This window comes from Paramisgurnus dabryanus, chromosome 13 (assembly GCF_030506205.2).
Source record: "Paramisgurnus dabryanus chromosome 13, PD_genome_1.1, whole genome shotgun sequence".
Classification (NCBI taxonomy): Eukaryota; Metazoa; Chordata; class Actinopteri; order Cypriniformes; family Cobitidae; genus Paramisgurnus; species Paramisgurnus dabryanus.
In genome coordinates, this window is record NC_133349.1 from 27691810 (window position 1) to 27719754 (window position 27945).

General features: G+C 38.3%; 1 protein-coding gene across 1 annotated transcript; it reads right to left on the reverse strand.

Annotated features, from left to right (window-relative positions):
* Window positions 1-5016: 5016 nt before the first annotated feature.
* On the reverse strand, window positions 5017-27912 carry LOC135728319 (phthioceranic/hydroxyphthioceranic acid synthase-like). Its single transcript, XM_065246497.2, has 6 exons — window positions 27855-27912; window positions 27585-27738; window positions 18514-18674; window positions 17767-17973; window positions 10654-10835; window positions 5017-10557 (listed from the first exon to the last, which is right to left on the reverse strand). The coding sequence occupies exons 1-6, from the start codon at window positions 27910-27912 to the stop codon at window positions 5017-5019; spliced, it is 6303 nt and encodes a 2100-aa protein (XP_065102569.2).
* Window positions 27913-27945: the final 33 nt, after the last annotated feature.

A 27945-nucleotide genomic window follows, 5' to 3' on the forward strand; every position in this document is an offset into this window, starting at 1 on the left:
GTCTTAATAAATGAAACAGTTTTTCCAAAATTCAAAGCATCGTTCTCACACAATAATGCAATTTAAACGAATAACAGTTCATTTGCACCACTGTATGCGTATCGTGCTGACAAACATACACCTGATTTCACTGCTCTTGCGAAATCTAAAAACATATTCTGTCTTATTAGAAGCTAGCCTAATGTTTGCCAATTATTAAGATGGCTGTTGTTGTTGAAATAGGGCTACTGTAATAATTAGCTTTGACAAAAAACTGCATGAAACAATGTTATGTTCCATGTTACTTTTTTGATATGTGCACTGAAGTGAGTAAATGAGTTAAATTCTCAATGAGTGTGATATGGATCTTATTTACCTATTTAAATGTAGAATAAAGCTTAATGTCAAGCATAAACTGAAAGCAGCTAAAATCCACAGATCTATTAGTTTTGTAATGTACTAGTTTTTGTTTCATGTGTAAAATCCTGTAATTTCAGTGATTTTGGACATTAAGGGGATTTTTTTTTCAGCATTATATTGTTACCATGGATACAACCATAAACTTCACATACCCACCACCTCAGTTTTAAATGAATGGCTCTTTGGAATGACATTGATGTTCATATTAAGCTGCAACTCATTTTACATTTACTTTTTCAAATGAAATAAAATTCATATAATAATTTCCGAACATAGCATTGCATTTGTGTTTAAAAAATTTGTTTTTGACTTAAAACAGTTGCATATTAAACTTAAATTTAGCTTATCCTTCCTATTTTGTTGTTTTTTTGGGGGCGTGTTAGAGTCAGATTCTGTTAGGTGGTCCTCAGAAAAATATTGGAAGATGAAGTGGTCCTTGGGCTGAAAAAGTTTGAGAAACACTGCCATAGAGAACCGTTTGCCACTGAACCTGCATTAACGATGACAGTGGGGCTTCTGGCCTTAGTCAAACAAGTTGGTGTGTATGGTCGGGTTGTGGTGAGATTGTGGCATTAGAGACTGAGGTTAGGTCATGTAAAGGGTTTATGCACTGAGTTATGAGAAAGGAGCAACCTCAGGAGATGGAAGAACTGATGAGTAGTGTGGCAGAGGGTCAATTAACTATCCCACAGAGTCTCATCGGTGCCTCCAGTATGCATTAAAGGATATCAACATCAAGTCCTATACAACAGATTTGGCTGGTTTTCATAGACAAGAACAAAATCTTTGATGACAGTGACATTGTTAACTGTTTTAATTATCTTTTCATTATATGAAGGAAGGAGGATGGCTCCCTCAACCTCACTGAAATCAGATGCAAGCTGATCTGCCTCTGTGCTACGTTGACATTCCAACCTGAACTGTGTGCACTAGCTGTTAACACCTTTATCAGAGATGAGTCAGGAACATCCCCAATTTTCTTTGTTTGGCTTTGGGTAAAACAGCATGCAAGATCTCCCAGGCCAGTACCATAAAGGAGACACAGGGGGTGTCCTTCAGGAATGAAAGTTTTTTTGCTTTGTAGCAAACGGCTGCCGGGAGAACAACTTTGGAACTTGCAGCCACAGGAAAACCACACAATATCGTCCCCAACCTTTAGTTTCCTAAAATTATTTCCCACAGCTGTGACAATCCACCTGAAATCAAGAGCTAAAAGTGTCTGGTTTTGAGTTGTGTGTTTGTTCCAATACATTGTCTGACCATAAGTGAAGTCGGAGGTGCTGACCGGAAAGTAGTATTTGCACACAAATTTTACTTTGTTGAACCTCAATATGTTTCCCAGAAATTGGTTTATTGCATCTATCCACCTGAGTTGCTGATATATTTATAATTTCATATGGTTCAACATATGAATGCTTTGTTTAGGGGTTTCCTTGTTTGGCAATGGTGTGCGGGTGATTTCAGGTTTCTGAATCTTACCATCCTGCACCACCAGCTCTGATAACTTGAAGATGTATATACAAAGTATGTATGTACAAAGTATGCATGCTGCTATGTCACTCATCTCAATATGAGTATAATATGTATATAATGAAGCATATTAAATATATGATTATATCGCTCGCTATGCAATTACACATAGAGCCGTAATATTATTTTATAGGGCCAGAGCTATTCACCTCAGGATCCTACAGCTTCATATTACCCCGCTCCTTAGAAGTAATTTCACCCAAATAACTCTCCATTGTTTATTAAATGTAAGAAGTAGGGGACTATACTCATAGTATCTGGACCTGTTCAATTATGACCTACTGGTAAAAAAAAAATTATTATATGAGTCAACTGTTTGATTTACCATTGCAGCAGGACCCCCTGTTTCTTATTTTGGGTCTCCCTAGACCAGCGTTTATTAAAGTGTGGGGCGGGCCCCACTGGTGGGGAACAGGAACATTACAAGTGGGGCGTGACAAATGTGAGGAAATTTGGTCATTTTTGTGCCCATCTCTATTAACTTCTTTTAATCATTGACCATACACTCAAAATGATACATTTAAATATAAGCCTAACTTAAAGCAACATCAGACTGTGAAGAAAATGTCACCCAGAACCATAGTCTACAAGAATGAATTAAGCAGAATTGAAGTGGAACAAAAACTTTAATGTGGAGAGGCGGTATAGGCGGTAGTGGGTATAAAAGTAAACAATGGATACGTTTGTGACAAGGAATGAAAACTGGAGATTCTGTACTAGCAGAGAAAACCAAGACAGACAGTCGACCCAATCAACCAAAACGCCAGCCGAAAAGAAAGTATGATGACTTTTGTCAGAGACAAAATGCAAACACAGTTGCAAAAGTTTTTTTTTACATTTGCACATTTGTTTGTTTTTTTCGCATTTCCCTATTGAAAGTGTTTTATGCTGTTATGTTTTAAAATATGATGGGATTAAACAAATTTCGGCAGTTAAAATTAAAGCCTACTTGATAAAATTTTTTCAGGGCAATTGGGGACAGGTGGGGCTCGGAACCCTTCCCTACCTCAAAAGTGGGGAATGGCAAAAAAACTTTGAGAAACACTGCCTAGACCAAGTAAATTTGACATATGGCTGTTTAATATTCTCTCCTTTGCCGCTAGGAAAATATATTGATGTTTTGGATAAGTGATAAACCCCATCCCTGAAAGGATGGCATAAGATCATTACAGAAATTATTCTACTGGTATTCTTAGCATGTGTCTCCCACTTGTGAACCAAATATTTTTATTGGATATGGAACACATATTTTGATAGTATTGATGTATCTTTAAGCAAAGTATTGAAATACAGTCTACTGTATCATAACCACTCCTGTTACTGCCGGGCTTTCCTTTCCTTTCCTTTTTTATTTTATTTATTTATTTGGCTGTTTGTCTTTTATTTTATTTTATTTTACTCTAGTTTGTAAATTGCTAAAATCTTAATAAAAGATAAATTAAACTTTTTTTAGTTATAGAATTTAAACTGTAAATTTACAAAAATATTGTACTTAAATTGAACTTTGACGAAATGTCAATCTCAGAAATGGCCCCAAGCCAGTTTGAGTTTGAGACCCCTGGTTTACGGTGTCATGTGAGCTAGTTTCGAGATCATTTTGTGCTACGCAGACCACTTGGTGATGTCAAAGTACCGCAAACTTCTTAGTGTGATTTCTCAAATCGCTCTCGTGGTACTTTGATGTCATTCACCTGTCGGTTTTTATGGCACCACAACAGTCTGCTCTCCAGTCACTTTCGCGCCACCACAGAAATTTGATTTCATATGCCAAGCAGTTCGGCATGAAGTCAAACATAGGCTGCAGGACAGGTAAAAATTTAAATTGTAAATGTGTACTACTAATGAAGCAAATGTGGCAGCTTGCTAGTGATTGCTACCAAATTTATGACAAAACCATTCGATTTTTATCCAAAGCTGTTTACTTTTACATCAATACTGTAGCATGGTTTAGCATGTCCACACGTGTTTCTTTAAATATCACCATTGTGTTAGTTTTTATTTATTGACGCATTTAAATTTTGTTATACATTTTTCTTTGTAAAGATTGCTTTTATTAGAGTAAAAGAGTAATAGGGTAGGGTAATGTACCCTTAAGCCCACCAAAATCTAAATTAAGTGTTTATTCTAAATATTGACATGATTGAGCCTATAAGAAAATAGTTTGCTAACATACTATATTTTTCTCTCATTAGTTTATGTATATTTTCGTATATAAAACTAAGATATTTAATTAATTGTGAAGTCAAAAGTTGAATGGAATGGTACTTGGCATCATTTAAGCACACAATATTTTCCTTAAATATATAAAATATGTTTACAAAGACATGCAATGAGGACTAAGCATCATAGTCATTTTTATTGTGTCCACAATACACATTAAGAAATGTTTAGTTTTTCATTTAAGGTTAGTTTGTGTTGGCTATGGTTTGCATGTGTTTTGTGGCACTGTACCATTTAAGCCCATTTACAAAAAAATTAATCCATGAAAAAAATCTGCTGCACAACATAATTTATGATGTATTTATTTGTGAATAAATGAAGAATCACACAACATTTAGGCCCCAGTTGTTGATGTCCCTGAAAATAAGGGGTTAAGACCACAAAGTGGTACAAAATTAGAACAGATATGTATAAAATTCCAGAATTTATCAGAATCAAATATTTAAGGGAGTCATAATAAACATTGAAACACTTTTTTAAACTTTTGGAAATGTTATTACCTTAAATTATTTCACATTTTTATTGATTTATTTCAATCTTTTTTGTTACCTGTGATATAAACTTAAATTGCACAAGTTTGCAAGCTCTCTTTAGCCAAAAGCTAGCATAGTTACAATTGAAATAATCAAAGAAACACTACATACAATCGAATGTATTAAAATAGACACAGAAATCTATTTAAAATCTAATCTGTATGCACTTGTATACGTATATGTAGTTTATACCTAATGTATTCTCAGCAAAAGTATAGATTTTGCTAGAAAGAATAGAGTTCCTGTTGAATTAAGGTAAACTTTCAGCAACATTACCAACAGCAAAATTATAAGGGTCTTCAAGAGAGACTGCTTTGGAGAAATACAATCATCATTAAAGGTATGTTGATATTTGTTCATCTGTGCTCTTATAGTCTCCTACAGAATTCCCCTCCAGGATTTTGATGAGAGTTAACAGTGTGCTGTTTGGATCCAGTAGAGTGACCAGAGGGACATTAACAGCTTTATCAATGAAGATAAGATTCTGCAGTGTCATTGCTAGCATTGAATCAACACCCAAATCGACAAGATGAACATCATCATTCAGCTCATCCAAGTCAACACCAATTGTTTCACTGATCATCGACCTTATATACCCTTGCGGAGAGGATGGTGTGGATTGCTCAGGTCCAGATAAGTTCACTTTATCTTTACTAATGGCTTCATCTATTAGTTTGAACAGCCGCATTTTCAATGACTTGTTTTGAGTGAGGACGTTATTCTGGTAGCTTTTAAAATCAAATTTGCATACAGCTTGTTGAGGCTTGTTGATCAAAAGACATTGCTCAAGACTTTCATGAATTTCTGGAGTCTCCATAAGCATGATTCCTCTTGCCTCCAGAAATTTTTGGAGATGCACTTTGTTAAACAGAAGGCCAAGATTCAAAGCCCCCCAGTTGATTGACTGTCCTTGAAGTCCAATATTTCTGCGGTACTGGCAGAAAGAGTCCATGAATGAATTAGCAGCTGCATAGTTTGTCTGTGATGCATTGCCAATAAAGGCAGAGATGGAGGAATAGCACACAAAGTAATCCAGATTGCAATGTTTAGTAGCATTGTGAAGGTTAATCACTCCATTTACTTTTGGTCTCATAACTTTCTCAAAAAGAGATTTGTCAAGACTTTCAATGAGCCCATCATGGAGGACAACTGCACTGTGAAAGACTCCTTTGATTGGAGTGGATGGAAAAAGTTTTCCAATATGAACAATTGTCTGTTGTACTTGCTCTGATAGGGAAACATCACACTGTAGACACTTAATGACAGAATCATGATTATTACTGATATTCTGTATCTCTTGCTGAAGCTGAGGGTTCGGATTACTCCTAGAAAAAATGACAATGTTCCCTCCTCCTTTCTGAGCAATGAACTTCACTGTCTCAAATCCCAGCCCTGTAAGGCCACCTGTGACAATATAGACAGATCCTTTCTGGAAAAGACTTTGTTTGGGCAACACCGGAATCTCTGACAGTTTGTTCTTAGCATCATTATTCAGTGTTATAATGGGCAGAATCTGGCATGTGAAGTATGATTTAGATTCATTCACATACAGAAGATCAATGTCTTGAGATTTCACTCTTTGAAATGTTGTTGTGTCCAAAGCCAAGGACTTTCTGTCCAAATGCACAGATTTCAGCCAGTGGTAGATTTGTGGCATCTGTACCTGCAAATACCATTGCTGCATTATTCGGGACATGAAGAGATAATGAATGTGGACTTCATTTGAAACTCTGAAAGTTTTTGGATCTACTGGTAGATTTGGCTGGTTGTCATAAACAAGAACAACATCTTTGATGACAGTGACATTGTTAACTGTTTCAATTATCTCCTTATCATATGGAGGAATGAGGACGGCTCCTTCAACCTCATTGAAATCAAATGCTAGCTGGTTTGCCTGTGTGCTTACTTTGACATCCCAACCTGATCTCTGTGCAGTAGCTGTTAACACCTTTATCAGAGATGAGTCAGGAACAGTTGAGAAAATCCCCAGTTTCCTTTGTCTGGCTTTGGGTAAAACCTTATGCAAGATCTCCCAGGCCAGTACCATAAAGGAGACACAGGGGTTGTCCTTCAGGAATGAAAGTTGCTTTGTTTTATAGCAAACAGCTGCTGGAAGAACAACTTTGGAGCTTGCAGCAACAGGATAACAACACACAGTATGGTCCCCAACTTTCAGTTTCCTTACATCTTTTCCCACAGCTGTAACAATTCCACTGTAATCAAGAGCTAAAAGCTTATGGTTTTGGGTTGTGTGTTTGTTCCAATACATTGTGTGGCCATAAGTGAAGTCAGAGGTGCTGACTGGAAAATAGTCTGATGAATGCACACAAATTTTACTTAATTGAACCTCAATATTTTTTCCAGAAATTGGTTCAATGGAATTATCCACTTGAATTGCTGATATATTTGTCATTTCATATGGATCAGATGTTTGCAAGAACCCGATTTCATTATGCAACATATGAATGCTTTGTTTATGTGTTTCCATGTTTGGCAACGGTGTGCGGGTGATTTCAGGTTTCTGAATCTTACCATCATGCAACACCAGCTCTGGATATTTGCTACAGGGGTATGCATTGAGGACCTGAACCAATGCTCTGATGTCTTTAGAGGAGACAGAGTCCATGTCAATCAACTGAAAGGAGAGTTCTGACAGCTCAGCTGCACATGCTCTTGTCATGCCCAACATTACAAACCCAGGACTGATGTGGTCCACTAGGCCTTCAGAGGACCTGTGGGTTATTACTCTGATAGCACCTGGGAAAAGAACTTCTTTAAGATATGCAATGATCCTTTTGAAATTCTCACAACACGCTGCCATGCTCTCCAAGATTATCTCTGATTTGCAAGAGGTTAGATCTGCATCACCCCAAATAAACAAAATTTCCTGAAACTCTTTCTTTACATTTGAAATGCTCAGTTTTGACAAAACAGATTCAACTCCACATTCCAGTAGTGTGTTGCTTAGTGAGGAACTTATATATTTAGATGCTGTGTGCAAGTATTTTTGCAAACCTTTAGAAATTCCTACTTCATCAGTAAAGACCAGTGCCTTGATTGATGTATCAAATGTGGCATCTTCAGAGATGATACTAAAGCTGTTGTGGTAGAAGTATTCTTCAACTACCCGACTGCGACTGCCTAGCTTTCTGATCTGCACATTCCTGAGCTCAACCAAAACCTTACCCTGTTTGTTGCTTAAGCAGCCACAAATTTCAAAACCATCTTCTTCCACATGTACTGCTTTCAGATACACAACCATCTCCTCTTGCAGTGGTTCAAATACAGTCAAGCTACCTATTTGTGTAGGAAATTGAGGTCTTGATGAAAGATCATGAATCGTAGTTGTAAGAATAAGTTGCATGACATAATCTAGGACAACAGGGTGAAGGTAATAGTCATGTAAGTGAGGCAGTAATTCATCTGGAACCCTCACAACAGATATACATTCTTTAAACTCTTCCCCACAATAAACATCTGCCTCATTTCTGAAGACAGGGCCATACTCAAATCCTGTATTACTGAGATGTTTGTAGAACCTTTCAGCTGTCACAAGATTTCTAGATCTTCTGAATATACAGTCCAAAGAAATTGATTCTTCTTCAGGCATTCTACCTAACTTTGCTTCTACTGTTCCACTTGCATATACTGCAGAAGTAGACTGTATTTTGAACTTGCATATTTTCTCTGGTGAATTGTCTAATGGATCCAGTTGCACTTTCAGGTCTGGAGCATTTTGGGTGAAAACAAAAGGATTCTGGAATGTGATGCTAAGCTGCAGAGAACTTAGTGGAACCTTTGGTTTTGCAAATTCCATAAAAGCTGCTAGGCCCAACTCAGCATAAAATGCTCCTGGGAGGATGGCAACACCATTATGTTTGTGGTCTTGCAGGAAGGCTACTGAGTCAGATGACAGATCACAGCTAAACACAGAACTGTCTGTACTGTGTTGTGTAATTACTGGGTGGTTGCTTGAGGGACCAGCCAATTGCAAATTTGGTGCAATGACTTTCTTCACATTATCAAACTGATACCTTGGGTAGGGAATTGGTTCAGTCTCAAAACCTTTGTAGAACATTTCCCAGTCCACTTTTACTCCATGTTCAAACAATTTAAATACAGTAGCTAGGGCTGTCTCATGGTCTTTTTCTGGCTGCACTGAGGGAAGCACAGTGATGTCATTTCCCAAAGTCTCTGTGATGTACCTCTGCAAAGATCTTTTTGGGCCAATCTCAACAAAGATCACATTCCTTTTGTTTTTAGCTGCTGACCTCACCGCTTGTTCAAATGCAACTGGCTCTCTGATATTTCTCGCCCAGTATTCACCAGTAGTAAAATCTGAGGAGCACTGACTTTCACCTGTCACTGTTGAAAACAATTCTGCCACCAGACTGTGTCCCTGTAATAAGCCTATATTATCTTTCACTCTGGATACAATGGGATCCATCTTGTGGCTATGATATGCGGCAGGTACATCCAGAATTCGTAGAAAAAGATCTTTTCCTCTGGCTGAGTTGCTCAAATTTTGATGCAATCTGTCAATATCATCTGCATCTCCTGAGAGAGTGCAGGACTGTGGACTGTTGTAAGCAGCCAGACAAACCTTTCCTGAATAAGATGGAAGGACTTTCAAGATTTCAGACACAGCCATATTACTGACAGCCAGCATCTTTCCTCCTGTCACAGTGCTTTGCAATAAACTGCGATAGTGGATGATCTTTACTGCATCTTCAAGTGACAACAAACCAGAACAATGAGCTGCAGCGACCTCTCCAATGGAGTGCCCAAGAACAACATCAGGACTGACACCCCAGTGCTTCAGAAGGCTGGCGATAGCAACTTGAATAGCAAACAGAAGAGCTTGGACAATCTTTGGGTCAGAGAAATCTTCAGATTCACTTTCCAACTTCCCTATTAAGTTGAAATTTGTATAGTTTTGCATTAGAGTTTCAATCTTCATGATGACTTCCCTGAAAACAGACTCCTTGTTTAGAAGGTGTCTGCACATACCTCGGTAAGTTACACCATTTCCACAAAACACAAAAACTAACTTGGAGTCTGTCTTTGATGGTTCAACCTTTTTCTGTAGAGCAGCAGTAAGTGTCTCTTTCAGGTCTGTCAAAGATGATGTCTGAAATACTTTCCTGTACTTGTGTTTCAAGTGACTTCTTCTACAAGCAGATGTGAACAGTAAAGATTGTAGATCTGAAATTGTTCCATCACTAATCTGCTTTGCAGTATCTTCAATTACATTTTTAATGGACTTTTCTGAGGCTGCAGAGAGCACAAAGAACTGATGTGTTTTACTGATCTGAGCTCTTGGTTTTTTTGACTGAACATACTGTCTGATAATTGCATGTGCATTTGTTCCACCGAACCCAAAATTATTGACTCCAGCACTTCTCACTGCATTATGACTACTGACCCATTTCTCTGTTGTAGTGGGGATTCTTAGATTGAGAGATTTAGTGTCTATGCTGGAGTTTTCTTCTGAGTAGAACACTGATGGTACAAAGGTTTCATGCTTCATCATCAAAAGAATCTTTATAAGCCCGGCAACACCTGCTGCAGATTCTGTGTGTCCAATGTTACTCTTAACAGAACCAATGAGGAGTGGTCCAGATTCATGAGGTCTTGCTCTGGCAATGACTTTTGAAATACTTCCTGCCTCTATTGGATCTCCAACTGGAGTCCCTGTCCCATGAGCCTCAACGTACTGTACACTAGTCAGGTCAGTGTCTGTTGAGTAGATTTTTCTAAGTAGCTCCTCCTGCTGGACCATAGATGGTTTGGTGATTGGGCTAACAGTGTGGCCATCTTGATTTACTGCTGTTTTGCTAATGATGCCCCAAACACAATCATGGTCTTGGAGAGCCTGTCAAAATATAGAACACATATAGTTGATGATGAATATAGTGGACAATAAAATAATATTTTTTTGTCATAAATTCAAAGATAGTCCTTTGTTTACCTTTCTCAAAGGCTTCAGCAGAACAACACCACAGCCTTCGCCTCTGCCATATCCATCTGCTTTCCTATTGAAAGGTTTACTGGTGCCTTCAGGGGAGATCATCTTTGCCTTGGAGAGAGCCACAAAGGTTGTAGGCTCTAGTATACAAGTCACCCCCGCACACACAGCCATTTCACAGTCACCTGTTGAGAGGAGCAGAGCCACAACCATGCAATCCAAAAAAGTTAGAATATTGTTAATAATAACATCTTGCATCTTGCACATCCTCATTTTGACTCAGCACCAAAATTAACAGTGGCGGCAATTGGGGCCATTGGGTTCCTCCCCACCAAGCTATACAGTACAGAGAGGAAGGGCTATATATATTAAATAAATGTGAATTATGTATTGCTAAATATTTATAAGCTGATTTGTGTGAATAAACTAAATTCACTTAATAGTAATACCATAATTACTATGTTAATGTTATTTTAGTCTATCCAGTGATGAACGGTTATATCACCTGTCAAATGGCTGTTTGCCAATTAGGGCGCACTCACACTATCCAAACCAAACCGCGCTCGGGCGCGTTTGACCCCCAAAGCCTGGTTTGTTTGACTAGTGTGATCGCTCTGTTCCGTGCCCAGGCGAGGATTTGTTAATTGCGCCGCGGCCGGGTTGCAGAGGTGGGCCGGAGCAAGGTTCACTTGGGCTCAGGTGCGGAAGGCTGTGGTGTGAGCGCAATCGTGCCTGAGCACGATTCAAAAGGTGAAGACGTCAGTTGCGCAACCACTCACGTTCATCTGCCTTATGTAAAAACCTTTTGCTGCGAGCAGCGGGGTTACGTAAATGTCCGAGCTGCACACGTGACAGATCAACTAAGCAATATGATGACGTGTGAGAGGGCTGTCTGTAATCGCGCACCAAATGACTCAGAATAAAAAACACAGACTTATCATTACGATGGGTTCCAGTGTTAAGAGAGAGCTTTACTTCCTGCTTTTTTCAAAACAATCGCATCTTAATGAAGAAAGCGCGCCCGGACTCGGATCGATAAGCAGTACAGTGTGAGTGCGTGCATCTGGGGGAGTAGGGAGGGGTGACAATCGCGCTGGGGCATGGTTTGGATAATGTGAGTGCGCCCTTAGATTCAGTCCTGCATTGCTGACAGTGTGATTTACAATTTGTTACACCCCCCCTCCAAACACTGCAAACAAATGTACTAGGTGAAGGGCTAGTTCACCCCAAAATTATTAGGGGTGGGGTAAGTGATTCATGAAAAAAATTACTTTTAGGGGAACTATCCCTTTAATGTAAGTTTTTAAGCTTACCTTGTTTTATGGCTTGACAAGCAAAGTGAAGGGCAACAAGTGATGAGGAGCAGGCACAGTCAATGGAGAGTGAGGGACCAGTAAAGTTGAATATATAGGAGATGCGGTTGGCAGCTATGCTCATCGCTGTACCAGTACTGTAGGTGTGGTCTATGTGTTTTGGGCTGTTTTTCATTGAGGCCAACTCAAAGTCCCTGTTCATTAGGCCTGACAGAAAGAAAATATGTGGTAACACTTTATTTTGATAGTCCACTTTAGACATTTTACTAATTATAAGTAACTTTGCAACTACTTATCAACTACCAATCTTTAGAGAATTAGTAGACTGTCTGCTTAATATCTACTAACACTTTATTGTGATGATATCTCAACAGACTTTCAACTGACTATAAGTATCTTTGCAGGTGCATGTCAACTTATTCCACTAACCCAAACCTCTTCCCTAACCCCAACCCTTACAGTCTACTAATACTCTAATGACAGTTAGTTGACGTATAGTTGCAAATTATTGAAAGTTAGTTGACATGTAGTTGCAAAGTTGTTTATAGTTAGTAGAATGTCTAAAGTGGACTATCAAAATAAAGTGTAACCATATGTTAAGCTAGATATTTTTAGACAGTACTAAGGAATTATGCTAATTTTTTACAACTAAACTGAATAATAAACCTCAAAGAGATTTTACATCATCCTAATGGTGAACATTGTATCTCTACAGTGAGAATGTAATAATTATAATTGTTATATTACCCAAAAACACTCCTGTGTTTGTTCCACTGGCCTTTTCCATTGGTACCCCAGCATCCTCTAGTGCTCTGTAGGTGCACTGCAGCAAAAGTTTGTGCTGAGGGTCCATGTTCGTTGATTCAGCATCAGTGATGCCAAAGAACTTGTGGTCAAACTCATTTAAACTGCACAAAAACAATTTAAAATATTTAAATGTATTTATTGCTTTAGGAATTAAGCCGCTGTATCATTTACATTTTTTTACAATGTTATGCAGCATTCCAGTTTGAGTGAACGCTGACGTATGTATCTGCCACTACTCTCCGTTGTATCTGCCACTACTCTCCAATGTTTTAGACATTTTAAAGTGTTACCAGTGGCCTTGTCAACGATTAAAGGGCTCATAAAGGGTTTAAAATGATTTCAATGGACTGTCCTCACAGTTTGGAGATTATGCAACGCAAACTGTTTCTTCGGCTTGTCAGAGTCATGGGCGCGGGTGGGTGCTTGATTTTACTAATCATTTACTAATTCGCTGTCTGATATTATTTATATTTTTGTATACCAAATAATGAGGCAAATGGCATAAAAGGGTATGGATGGGTTTAAATATATCCTAAAAATGTATTGTTATAGCTGATAGAGGTCAGAGTTAAGGGCTCGTTATAGTCGTACGTAGGTCCTACGGAGTAGCCGTGACGGTGTAGGTTCCGTGTCGGTTGTCATTTATACTTTTGCGTCGTTGTCTGCGTCGACGTGCAAACACACGCACAGACCGCTGGTAGGCAGTATCCACACGTGTAACCACAGTAGCAGCGCGACCGTCAAAGAAGAAGAAGCTTGGCAAGTTAACCCACAAACGAAGAAACAGCAACTTGTTGTGTATGATTTGAGAAGACCAGCAATGATGGAAGTAAATAAACAGTGACGTTTGTTGCAGTTTGAGTTAAATCACTCCTCAACTTGGCTCATCTTTGTTTTCACCGTCTCAAATGGAAATACCTATGACGCAGTTTTTTTAACTGACGGGAGGGGTTCTGGTGGACCAATCACAGCGCTTGCGGTCCGCGTAGAACTGACGTGCTGTAAACATTTTTGCGAGGTGCACGTCAGGCTACGCAGAGCTACACACAGGGTATGGATAGCCTACGGCGTAGAACTAAAGCCCGATTTATAGTCGTGCGTAAGTTCTACGCCATAGCTATAGCGTAGGCTATCCGTAGCCTGTGCGTAGCCTGATGTGCATCTCGCAAAATTTTTAACAGCGCGTTGAGGAGTGATAATAATATTCTGAAATAAGACAGTCTTTATGACGTATGCAGCCTGCAAATGCGAGGATGCAGCCCTCTGTTTGAGAAACGGCCAATCAGAAATCCTGCCGTCATCAGCAACAGAGCAGCTGTGGGAATGCTATGAGCATGCCCAAACAATGAAGTTATTATTTTTTAGTAATACATTACAGTGTTTTTAAATTTAATTGTGATAACGTTAATAAAAAAATTAATTCATATTAAATCTTGTGCATATTCTTATGACACATATCCGGTACGCGTTTAAAAAAACAAATCGGGTAATGAGCGTAAAGTTAGGTTAATATTAACTCTTGCAGGCAGCCAACATTTTAAGCATATACTAACATGGATAAACGCACATATTTCAATACCAAGACGGATCAGAACAACAACAACGCTTCAAATTCAAGTTTGCAGTCGACATAACAACAGCATTAAAGTTTGAAGATATCATTAACACATATGATGATACGAGGCCCAAATGCAGGATTTTGCTTCATGAGGTAAGGCAATGATTATTTATTATTATTGGCTGCCATGCCAAATCACTATATCTGCTTTATTTTAAAAGTAACATTACTTTCTGAATGTATAGCTTTTTTAAATGTATGGGGGGGGGGGGGCGTTTATGCTTGGAGATGTAAATTGTTGCTATGGCAAGTGGCACCTTGGAGGTTTTGGGAAAAAAACCTATTTAAATTAGGTTTTGCCTTTTAAGATTGATTCTGTAGGGACAGACCGCGTGTTTACGTCTTAAACGTGAGAGCACCCGTGAATTGTTTTTAAAGCGCAGCACAAAATGCTGGGATGCCTGTAGGAAAACCTGTAATGCATGCCCCACCTCCGGGCCTTTCTGACTGGTCCACTATTCGGCGTATAAATCACGGCGCTGCAAAAGACAAGCGCCAATCACGTCAGTCTAGCTCGTGTTATAAAGAAAAACAATTAAATTAATGAAAGTGGAATGAAAAAATCAGTTGAAAAGTCTAAAATGACCTCCATAAAAATGGGTCTCTTAAATGCTCATTCTATATTAAACAAGGATTTTATTGTGAATGACTTTGTTACATCGTGCTTGTTGGATTTTTGTTTATTACTAGACTTGGTTGAATTCTGGTGATCAAATGGCTTTGGGTGAGTTGACAGCAACTGGCTGTGACTTTCTGAACTCTCCCCGGACCACTGGACGAGGTGGTGGTGTAAGCCAATGTTTTTAGAGACTCTTTTAAATGCAGATGTTATCCACAGGAATATATTCAAGTTTTGAGGTACAGTTGCTAAAGATTGATACTCTGGAAACCCTTTTCTGTGCCTTGGTGTATAGTCCTTCTAAACTGAATAAGGATTTCATCCAGCATTTTTCTGATTTTCTCTCTGGATTAGTGTCTCGTCGTGATAAACTTTTGTGCCCGGTTACATGAAATTTCTTAAGTGAGGGTTTCCCTGATGGAGAAAAATCCCTGTGGTAAGGGATTTCTTTAAGAGCGTTGCAACTACAGTAAGGTCTTAACTGTCACCCTCACCTAAGTGTTTATACTAAGTATTTTACGGTAGTCTCTTCCAAAACACGACAATGGAGAAGCAGTTGCTATAGTTACAAAATCTCACAGCGTAAACAAATCAACGCACGCAGCTAAACAGATGGTGGATTTGTGTAAAATGAAACATCGCAAATAACAGACGGTAAAGTGGCGCATGTATAAAACCTCAAAGTAATTCAAACTTGAAGCACTTCAGATTGACTGACGATCAAACCGCTATTCTCCTAATAAATGCGCATCACTTTTCTCTAGGGATTATTTCGATCATTAGAAATGCGCGTTGATACTAACTTTTCTTAAATAACCATAAAACCAGCCATCGCGTGTGACGTTAAGGGACCTCTTATAGTACCTTAATTTTTTTAAGTGAAAATGGGACTTTAGGACTTTGCAGCAACACATAACCGAACTTAAGGCGATACTTAAGCATTTAAGGGTAAATACTTCTCAACAACCTTACAGTAAGTTTTTTTATTAAGGGTACCTCTAACCTTATATTTAAGGGAATTCTTAGCTTTAGGACTTTCATGCAACCGGGCACTGGTCCTTGGGGATTTTAATGTTCATCTATGCTGTCCATCGAAGCCATTGATGAATTCATTTCTTTCTCTTATTGAGACTTTTAATTTCATACATCACTGGTTCTACTCATAAGAAAGGTCATACATTAGATCTTGTGTTTTCATATGCCATTTCGGTATCTAATTTGGTGGTCTCAGATGTCGGCATCTTTGTAGTTTTTGGTGCTGTTTGTTCTTATGTCCCTCCAACCTCTTCTCATTATGCTATGCCCATAAACTCCACAACTGCAACGCTTTTTACTTAATTATATTCATCACATTCTATAGACAATGTCTCAGAGGGGCATGGTACGGAAATGCTTGTTGAAGCTTTCAATAAATCATGTACACTTGCCCTAGATAATGTTGCTCCTCTTAAAGTAGAAACGTAAGGGAACCTCTCAACCTTGGTCAAGCAATGCTACCTGCTCTCTTAGACAAGAGTGCAGGAAAGCAGAATGAAAATGGAAGAGATATAAACTTCAGATTTCGTTTGAGATGCTAAAGGAGTGCCTGGCTAATTATCAGAAGGCAGTGAAGGAGGCAAAAACTTATTTTCAAAACTAATCTCAGGTAACATTAATCGTCCAAAAGCAATTTTTGATACATTAAATGTATCAAAAATTGCTTTTGGACGATTTAAATTTGTTTTTAATCCCTCAAGGAATGGTTTGAGAGATGCTACACAAGAGAAGTGTGAAGAATTTTTAATGTTTTTTGTAAAAAAAAAATTGTGATTATATCTTCACATTCCCTTTTATTAACTAATCCGGCACGGTCTAGCCATTTCTCGAACTTTGATCCAGTCTCATCAGCACAGCTGGCTGACATTGTCTCAAAAATAAATAGAGGCAGCTGTACACTGGATATTCTCCCATCTCAACAATGCAAAGCCAAGGGCCACTGACCACAATGTTTGCTCTGCTTGTTGTTTTTGATGCTGTTTCTGCTCTTCTCCATCCTGGATCTAGTAGAACTCACAGTTTGGATCATATAATGTTTTTTTCTAGTCACAGATTGGATCATTTTAGATCAGAAAAATTTGGGTTACTGTGTGCTTTAAGAGGAAGTTCTGCACAAAGCCACGTGGCCTAATGTCACAAATTAGATTTTTAATGGATTATGTTCACTTCAAGACATAAATAATTATTTTATTTTTATTAGAATACATGCCGAGATTATTTTATGTGTATCTGTCTGGTAAAGACATGAGAGAGACAACGTGTCTGCATTGTCGGAAATGCAACTCTCTGAATGCAAGGCTGTCTGTAATCGCGCACCAAATGACTCAGAATAAAAAACACAGACTTATCATTACGATGGGTTCCAGTGTTAAGAGAGAGCTTTACTTCCTGCTTTTTTCAAAACAATCGCATCTTAATGAAGAAAGCGCGCCCGGACTCGGATCGATAAGCAGTACAGTGTGAGTGCGTGCATCTGGGGGAGTAGGGAGGGGTGACAATCGCGCTGGGGCATGGTTTGGATAATGTGAGTGCGCCCTTAGATTCAGTCCTGCATTGCTGACAGTGTGATTTACAATTTGTTACACCCCCCCTCCAAACACTGCAAACAAATGTACTAGGTGAAGGGCTAGTTCACCCCAAAATTATTAGGGGTGGGGTAAGTGATTCATGAAAAAAATTACTTTTAGGGGAACTATCCCTTTAATGTAAGTTTTTAAGCTTACCTTGTTTTATGGCTTGACAAGCAAAGTGAAGGGCAACAAGTGATGAGGAGCAGGCACAGTCAATGGAGAGTGAGGGACCAGTAAAGTTGAATATATAGGAGATGCGGTTGGCAGCTATGCTCATCGCTGTACCAGTACTGTAGGTGTGGTCTATGTGTTTTGGGCTGTTTTTCATTGAGGCCAACTCAAAGTCCCTGTTCATTAGGCCTGACAGAAAGAAAATATGTGGTAACACTTTATTTTGATAGTCCACTTTAGACATTTTACTAATTATAAGTAACTTTGCAACTACTTATCAACTACCAATCTTTAGAGAATTAGTAGACTGTCTGCTTAATATCTACTAACACTTTATTGTGATGATATCTCAACAGACTTTCAACTGACTATAAGTATCTTTGCAGGTGCATGTCAACTTATTCCACTAACCCAAACCTCTTCCCTAACCCCAACCCTTACAGTCTACTAATACTCTAATGACAGTTAGTTGACGTATAGTTGCAAATTATTGAAAGTTAGTTGACATGTAGTTGCAAAGTTGTTTATAGTTAGTAGAATGTCTAAAGTGGACTATCAAAATAAAGTGTAACCATATGTTAAGCTAGATATTTTTAGACAGTACTAAGGAATTATGCTAATTTTTTACAACTAAACTGAATAATAAACCTCAAAGAGATTTTACATCATCCTAATGGTGAACATTGTATCTCTACAGTGAGAATGTAATAATTATAATTGTTATATTACCCAAAAACACTCCTGTGTTTGTTCCACTGGCCTTTTCCATTGGTACCCCAGCATCCTCTAGTGCTCTGTAGGTGCACTGCAGCAAAAGTTTGTGCTGAGGGTCCATGTTCGTTGATTCAGCATCAGTGATGCCAAAGAACTTGTGGTCAAACTCATTTAAACTGCACAAAAACAATTTAAAATATTTAAATGTATTTATTGCTTTAGGAATTAAGCCGCTGTATCATTTACATTTTTTTACAATGTTATGCAGCATTCCAGTTTGAGTGAACGCTGACGTATGTATCTGCCACTACTCTCCGTTGTATCTGCCACTACTCTCCAATGTTTTAGACATTTTAAAGTGTTACCAGTGGCCTTGTCAACGATTAAAGGGCTCATAAAGGGTTTAAAATGATTTCAATGGACTGTCCTCACAGTTTGGAGATTATGCAACGCAAACTGTTTCTTCGGCTTGTCAGAGTCATGGGCGCGGGTGGGTGCTTGATTTTACTAATCATTTACTAATTCGCTGTCTGATATTATTTATATTTTTGTATACCAAATAATGAGGCAAATGGCATAAAAGGGTATGGATGGGTTTAAATATATCCTAAAAATGTATTGTTATAGCTGATAGAGGTCAGAGTTAAGGGCTCGTTATAGTCGTACGTAGGTCCTACGGAGTAGCCGTGACGGTGTAGGTTCCGTGTCGGTTGTCATTTATACTTTTGCGTCGTTGTCTGCGTCGACGTGCAAACACACGCACAGACCGCTGGTAGGCAGTATCCACACGTGTAACCACAGTAGCAGCGCGACCGTCAAAGAAGAAGAAGCTTGGCAAGTTAACCCACAAACGAAGAAACAGCAACTTGTTGTGTATGATTTGAGAAGACCAGCAATGATGGAAGTAAATAAACAGTGACGTTTGTTGCAGTTTGAGTTAAATCACTCCTCAACTTGGCTCATCTTTGTTTTCACCGTCTCAAATGGAAATACCTATGACGCAGTTTTTTTAACTGACGGGAGGGGTTCTGGTGGACCAATCACAGCGCTTGCGGTCCGCGTAGAACTGACGTGCTGTAAACATTTTTGCGAGGTGCACGTCAGGCTACGCAGAGCTACACACAGGGTATGGATAGCCTACGGCGTAGAACTAAAGCCCGATTTATAGTCGTGCGTAAGTTCTACGCCATAGCTATAGCGTAGGCTATCCGTAGCCTGTGCGTAGCCTGATGTGCATCTCGCAAAATTTTTAACAGCGCGTTGAGGAGTGATAATAATATTCTGAAATAAGACAGTCTTTATGACGTATGCAGCCTGCAAATGCGAGGATGCAGCCCTCTGTTTGAGAAACGGCCAATCAGAAATCCTGCCGTCATCAGCAACAGAGCAGCTGTGGGAATGCTATGAGCATGCCCAAACAATGAAGTTATTATTTTTTAGTAATACATTACAGTGTTTTTAAATTTAATTGTGATAACGTTAATAAAAAAATTAATTCATATTAAATCTTGTGCATATTCTTATGACACATATCCGGTACGCGTTTAAAAAAACAAATCGGGTAATGAGCGTAAAGTTAGGTTAATATTAACTCTTGCAGGCAGCCAACATTTTAAGCATATACTAACATGGATAAACGCACATATTTCAATACCAAGACGGATCAGAACAACAACAACGCTTCAAATTCAAGTTTGCAGTCGACATAACAACAGCATTAAAGTTTGAAGATATCATTAACACATATGATGATACGAGGCCCAAATGCAGGATTTTGCTTCATGAGGTAAGGCAATGATTATTTATTATTATTGGCTGCCATGCCAAATCACTATATCTGCTTTATTTTAAAAGTAACATTACTTTCTGAATGTATAGCTTTTTTAAATGTATGGGGGGGGGGCGTTTATGCTTGGAGATGTAAATTGTTGCTATGGCAAGTGGCACCTTGGAGGTTTTGGGAAAAAAACCTATTTAAATTAGGTTTTGCCTTTTAAGATTGATTCTGTAGGGACAGACCGCGTGTTTACGTCTTAAACGTGAGAGCACCCGTGAATTGTTTTTAAAGCGCAGCACAAAATGCTGGGATGCCTGTAGGAAAACCTGTAATGCATGCCCCACCTCCGGGCCTTTCTGACTGGTCCACTATTCGGCGTATAAATCACGGCGCTGCAAAAGACAAGCGCCAATCACGTCAGTCTAGCTCGTGTTATAAAGAAAAACAATTAAATTAATGAAAGTGGAATGAAAAAATCAGTTGAAAAGTCTAAAATGACCTCCATAAAAATGGGTCTCTTAAATGCTCATTCTATATTAAACAAGGATTTTATTGTGAATGACTTTGTTACATCGTGCTTGTTGGATTTTTGTTTATTACTAGACTTGGTTGAATTCTGGTGATCAAATGGCTTTGGGTGAGTTGACAGCAACTGGCTGTGACTTTCTGAACTCTCCCCGGACCACTGGACGAGGTGGTGGTGTAAGCCAATGTTTTTAGAGACTCTTTTAAATGCAGATGTTATCCACAGGAATATATTCAAGTTTTGAGGTACAGTTGCTAAAGATTGATACTCTGGAAACCCTTTTCTGTGCCTTGGTGTATAGTCCTTCTAAACTGAATAAGGATTTCATCCAGCATTTTTCTGATTTTCTCTCTGGATTAGTGTCTCGTCGTGATAAACTTTTGTGCCCGGTTACATGAAATTTCTTAAGTGAGGGTTTCCCTGATGGAGAAAAATCCCTGTGGTAAGGGATTTCTTTAAGAGCGTTGCAACTACAGTAAGGTCTTAACTGTCACCCTCACCTAAGTGTTTATACTAAGTATTTTACGGTAGTCTCTTCCAAAACACGACAATGGAGAAGCAGTTGCTATAGTTACAAAATCTCACAGCGTAAACAAATCAACGCACGCAGCTAAACAGATGGTGGATTTGTGTAAAATGAAACATCGCAAATAACAGACGGTAAAGTGGCGCATGTATAAAACCTCAAAGTAATTCAAACTTGAAGCACTTCAGATTGACTGACGATCAAACCGCTATTCTCCTAATAAATGCGCATCACTTTTCTCTAGGGATTATTTCGATCATTAGAAATGCGCGTTGATACTAACTTTTCTTAAATAACCATAAAACCAGCCATCGCGTGTGACGTTAAGGGACCTCTTATAGTACCTTAATTTTTTTAAGTGAAAATGGGACTTTAGGACTTTGCAGCAACACATAACCGAACTTAAGGCGATACTTAAGCATTTAAGGGTAAATACTTCTCAACAACCTTACAGTAAGTTTTTTTATTAAGGGTACCTCTAACCTTATATTTAAGGGAATTCTTAGCTTTAGGACTTTCATGCAACCGGGCACTGGTCCTTGGGGATTTTAATGTTCATCTATGCTGTCCATCGAAGCCATTGATGAATTCATTTCTTTCTCTTATTGAGACTTTTAATTTCATACATCACTGGTTCTACTCATAAGAAAGGTCATACATTAGATCTTGTGTTTTCATATGCCATTTCGGTATCTAATTTGGTGGTCTCAGATGTCGGCATCTTTGTAGTTTTTGGTGCTGTTTGTTCTTATGTCCCTCCAACCTCTTCTCATTATGCTATGCCCATAAACTCCACAACTGCAACGCTTTTTACTTAATTATATTCATCACATTCTATAGACAATGTCTCAGAGGGGCATGGTACGGAAATGCTTGTTGAAGCTTTCAATAAATCATGTACACTTGCCCTAGATAATGTTGCTCCTCTTAAAGTAGAAACGTAAGGGAACCTCTCAACCTTGGTCAAGCAATGCTACCTGCTCTCTTAGACAAGAGTGCAGGAAAGCAGAATGAAAATGGAAGAGATATAAACTTCAGATTTCGTTTGAGATGCTAAAGGAGTGCCTGGCTAATTATCAGAAGGCAGTGAAGGAGGCAAAAACTTATTTTCAAAACTAATCTCAGGTAACATTAATCGTCCAAAAGCAATTTTTGATACATTAAATGTATCAAAAATTGCTTTTGGACGATTTAAATTTGTTTTTAATCCCTCAAGGAATGGTTTGAGAGATGCTACACAAGAGAAGTGTGAAGAATTTTTAATGTTTTTTGTAAAAAAAAAATTGTGATTATATCTTCACATTCCCTTTTATTAACTAATCCGGCACGGTCTAGCCATTTCTCGAACTTTGATCCAGTCTCATCAGCACAGCTGGCTGACATTGTCTCAAAAATAAATAGAGGCAGCTGTACACTGGATATTCTCCCATCTCAACAATGCAAAGCCAAGGGCCACTGACCACAATGTTTGCTCTGCTTGTTGTTTTTGATGCTGTTTCTGCTCTTCTCCATCCTGGATCTAGTAGAACTCACAGTTTGGATCATATAATGTTTTTTTCTAGTCACAGATTGGATCATTTTAGATCAGAAAAATTTGGGTTACTGTGTGCTTTAAGAGGAAGTTCTGCACAAAGCCACGTGGCCTAATGTCACAAATTAGATTTTTAATGGATTATGTTCACTTCAAGACATAAATAATTATTTTATTTTTATTAGAATACATGCCGAGATTATTTTATGTGTATCTGTCTGGTAAAGACATGAGAGAGACAACGTGTCTGCATTGTCGGAAATGCAACTCTCTGAATGCAAGTTTCTAAATGTGTCCTTCTTTATGTAGCTTGCGAGTAACTGTTATGCAATCCATATCACATTTAAAGGCAGAGTGAACAATGTTTGAAAGTCAATGTTGACGCCCCTACCCCAATAGAATTCGGACCTTCTTTTGATAGACCTTCCGCACACACACGCAGCCCCGGCAAGGATGTCAGTTAGTAGACATGTCCCTTCAGTGGCGAACCGTGGGTACTTTAGCTGGGCCTTCAAAATATGCAATGAAGTGCAAATGCCTCTCCATCCATAATACTAGGCTATTCATATTTCGTTAAATCATACAGTGAACGTGTAAAAATTCTGAGCACGCAAAGTTAAATTACAGAATGGGCATTGTCTGCCTTTAAATGCAGTTTTAAAGTTTAAATTACTTTAATCTAACTGATAAACACAAATACAGACTCTGTTGCTCTGTAATGACAGGGGCTCTGTAAATTTGCACTTAACAAGCTTAAATTATGTTCTTTAATTTATTTTTTATTTTTTGGAAATATATATTTAGCTGTAGGATACCTTGATAATCTTTTTCATAAGGGGAAATATAGCACCCTGCGTTCTCAGTGCACCTCCTTGTGGCTTATAACTGTTGTTATAAGATATCCAGGGTTTTGCAAAATCGCTAGCCCGAGCCCCGAGGTCCCGGAGCTATTGCGAATTCTTGTCGGGCTACCAAAATGTATCTCCGCCCTGCCCATCGGGTATAGCGAGGAAAAACATATTTGAATGTTTTCGCATTCACTCAGATTTAGTTAGGAAATTACATTGTATGTAATTCGGCGTCGTCTGTCAGTCATTACTATCCTCACGTAACAAGTGAAACTGTCAGGAAGTAAAAGTATAATTAAACCTATTATTTTTCTCGTGTTCGCGTCATATGCACAGGCTCCTCTGCACGCGCTTCTCCCAGCTGTACCCGGTTAAGTAATTTCGTTTTACCTCAGCCCTATCAAGCTAGCCACAACGTCAATCACGTTTTCCGCCATTTACCTCAACCACTCTCACCGCAGAAATTCAGGCCATTAGACTGTATTAATATTAACGGTCTATGATCTTCGTCTTTGGTGTTTTACGGCAGCTTGCATCCAGTTTGTTGCATGATTCGGACTTCATGAAGGCTTACAATGTTTCGTTTTTTGCCCACCCACTTGAAATCAAAACGTGATTGGTCGATTTGCCCGTCACTCTCCACACCAAAACACATAGCTTGGCCTTCCCTGGGATTCATGAAGTCCTAACCAATGAATGAGCCAGATAACCGGGCCTTAATAGAGACAGACGATTCTGATTGGATTAGATGTTTTCATGACATGAACCTGACAGTAAGCTTAACGTTAGAACATAGATGAGAGAAAATATATTACATGTATTGTATTAAATTGAATTAAATAGAAATTTAAAAATGTAAAAACATATTTTTATTGAATATTATTTATTTGTAGTATTATTATAATAAAAAATATTTGTATACATTTTTTTTAGGCCTTCTCTGAAGGCGTAGAAGGCCCTGAAGGTTCCCCACTGCGTCCCTTACTGCTGATTGGCTACAAGTGTGTGTTGGTAGTCGGCACGACTCTCTTTTCCAAAGCGTTTTTCAAACATTGTGCACTCTGGCTTTAAGCTTGCTGTGGGAGATTTCACTTCCTACGTTGAACGGTGGAATTTGTGCTAATATAATGTTACACATCAGATATTTTTCCCAACAGTTTACCAAACATTGACGTAAGATAAAACAGATTATATCTGTGTGAATTCTTGTCAAAACATATAATTATAAATCCTTAATTCTGTGTATATGTGTACATATCGGGTTGTATGCTCGCGCATGTGTGCATGGATCTGTCAGTCACAGCAAGGAAGATCGTTTTCTATGTCTTATCGCTATTATTAACAGCCTTTTTTTTAAAGTTCCCCGCCAGCATTTTTTTAAATTTTCACAAAAGTTTCACAAAATTCCTTCCAAGAAAAAGTTGGTTTATAAATATAAACATACAACAAATTTTAAATGAAAGAACAGACTCTACTTTCAAACTAAAAAACGATAAAAAAAATGACAGCCTATCTTTATTTCTTATGGGTATGTTTTTTCAAAAATAAAAAAATTGAGCAATAATCTGAAAATAATAGCATTTTTGTTAAGGACTTTTGTTAGAGATCAGGGGCCGTATTCACAAAGAATTTTAAGGCTAAAAGTAGCTCCTAACTGGCGAATTTAGGAGCAACTCCTAAAAATACTGGGCGTGTCACTCCTAAATTTAGGACTCCTAATTTTTTTCACTAAAAGTAATTCACGAAGCATTTTAGCCCTAAAAGTAGCACCTAAGTCTGGGACAGCTTAAAAGAAGTCGAGAGGACTCCTAACTCACTAAGACCTATTCACAAAAGATCTTAAAATGCCTTAGGTGCTGATCCTCCTTAACATGGACAGTTTCACCAACTCAAAAGCATTGCACATAACACTTAAAAGCACACTTTAATGTAAGCATATTGTTTATGACATTTGTTTCATAATTCATTACATTCATGACAAGCAGGAAGATTTTTAGAATTACATGAAACAATAATGAAATTAAATATTTAATATTATAGGCATACCTGTTGCCATGCTAGTCTGTTTAAAGGCTGCAATCTCAACCCTCTACTGCGATTGTAATGCATATACCACCGCCTCTCGCATTCGTCCGGGGTCCGCGACATAAGCGGGAATGTTGCATTGATCTGCAACAAATCCTCTCCCCAGTGATGCGCGGGTTGATCCGAAATGAGCGGATGCATGCGGTCACCCGCGGTTACGAGTCATCCAAAAATATTTTTAATGATATTCGGGTCGCAGTCGGTCGGGTCGTTTGAAATAAAGATGGCAATTAACTATTAAACAATTACTACTTAAAAAAATGCGGGCCAGGGAGCGGGTCGGGTACACTATTTATTTTTTATTTTTTGCGGTCCGATTTGCGGGCGGGTCAGTTGAAAACGTTGGTCGGGTGCCAGTTGTTTTGTACGTTGACCCACGCATCACTTTCTCGCATGTCTCACGCTTAGTTTTGCTTGATATCTCAGTGCAGAATTTCCCTTTTATTACGTGTCTTTTTTCCAGCACCAACTGGGCCAGCAGCAGTAACTGATCCTGCATCCTTTTGGGCTTTCTTTTTCGTTTTGGCGAGTTCATAATCCACCATCATTTATTTATTACATTATTAGGCAGGCTTCTTTAATATGGGCAACATTTCCTTGCTTTAAGTAGTCTAACGTTATTTAGGCTAATAGGATGTACATGAATCAAGCAAGTGTTGATGTAATGTGGTTTTTTTATTATTAGGCACTTGGCGGTTTTCATTTGTATTAGGCTACCTTGATTTAATTTAATTAAATTCACGACTTTTCTTTTATATATGCATTTCGATGGCATTACTATTATTATTTTGTATAGGACACAGACATATTTCGATATTGTAATTCCATGATTTGGTGCGTCTGTGTTATGTTACGCATGACAGCTGTCATCTAACAACCAATCACCGTGGTCATTGCGAGGCAGCTCGTGCATGAGAATTGACGTCATCCGTAGCAACGAAGACTCACTCTTAGTTTAGGAGTTATCATTTTTCCTTACTAAAAGTAGGTCTGAAAGGCGTTGTGAATAACTTTTAAGAGAAAACTCCTAGCTAAAATCTTTTAGTGCGATTTAGGAGTACTCTTAGTGGTAAGATAAAATGCTTTGTGAATACGGCCCCTGATTCAGAATGATGATCAAAACATACATGAAGTTTTTGATGTTGTTGAAATACTTGATGCTTGTGACACTTTTAAACCTGCACAAATTATTTTCTGTTCAGCACCTGCATTTTTTTTAAGATTTGTGATCCAGGTGGGTATTTTTGGGCAAACATTGCATTGTAGGTTTTGCATACACCCAGTAGTAAAGTACAGAGAAAACAGAAAGGCTGCTCATCTCGATCAGTGAAGGCGAACTGGTTTTCCATTCCTCCAGCACTCGCATACCTTCACTGCAGATGCTTCGACTTTTCTTGTTTGCATGTTTACTTTGTTGGAAACTAGTTTTTTTCCCCTAATAAGAAATTTGTCCATCTTGATCCCTGATCCTAACGCATGCTGCTTACAACTGTTAGAATTTTACCAAAGCGCGCTTACATGTGCTCGTCAACTAAGCTACATCTGCGCATAAATATGACCACCAAAATTATTTTATGTGACAAAAACAGTATGGTTTAAATGAATATTAATTATATATTTTTATAATTTAAAAATTAAAATTATTTATAAAAATGTAAGTTATTATTTAATGAGGGTGGCATATGCTGGGCCGCACCTACAGGTTGAGAACCACTATTTTAACCTGATAATGAAATAATTTGTTTGTAACACACTATTGTTGATTAGCTTTCAAGAGGGAAAACAATTCTTACCCATCGATAAGTGCTGCTTTTGCTGTATATGTCTTTCCTGCTTTACTGTCATCTGAATCGTACCATTGAGAGAGGTCAAATCTTTCAGTTGGTATTTGTACAGCACAGTTCTTTCCATGAAGAAGAACCTGCCAGAAGTTTTCAAGTCCTTCACCTAAAAGATATTAAATGTTTAAACGTCATACAAAATATACAAAGTTTAAAGCTAATATTTTAATTAATACAATTAAATTCATGATTCTTATAACATGTACGCTGTTATAAATGTACCTCCAGGGAAATGGCATCCAATACCAACAACAGCAATATCTGCATCATCATCCATCATGTTTTAGGAAGGTTTATGTGCTCTTTGATAAAT

Bases quoted from the DNA above. Each gene is read 5' to 3' on its own strand.
- LOC135728319 (XM_065246497.2), bottom strand. From the start codon at position 27,912: ATGATGGATGATGATGCAGATATTGCTGTTGTTGGTATTGGATGCCAT. The intron at 27,739-27,854 runs GTACATTTATAA...AATATCTTTTAG, and splicing joins TGGATGCCATTTCCCTGGAG to GTGAAGGACTTGAAAACTTC. The intron at 10,836-17,766 runs GTAAGCTTAAAA...TCCTCTCAACAG, and splicing joins TTGTCAAGCCATAAAACAAG to GTGACTGTGAAATGGCTGTG.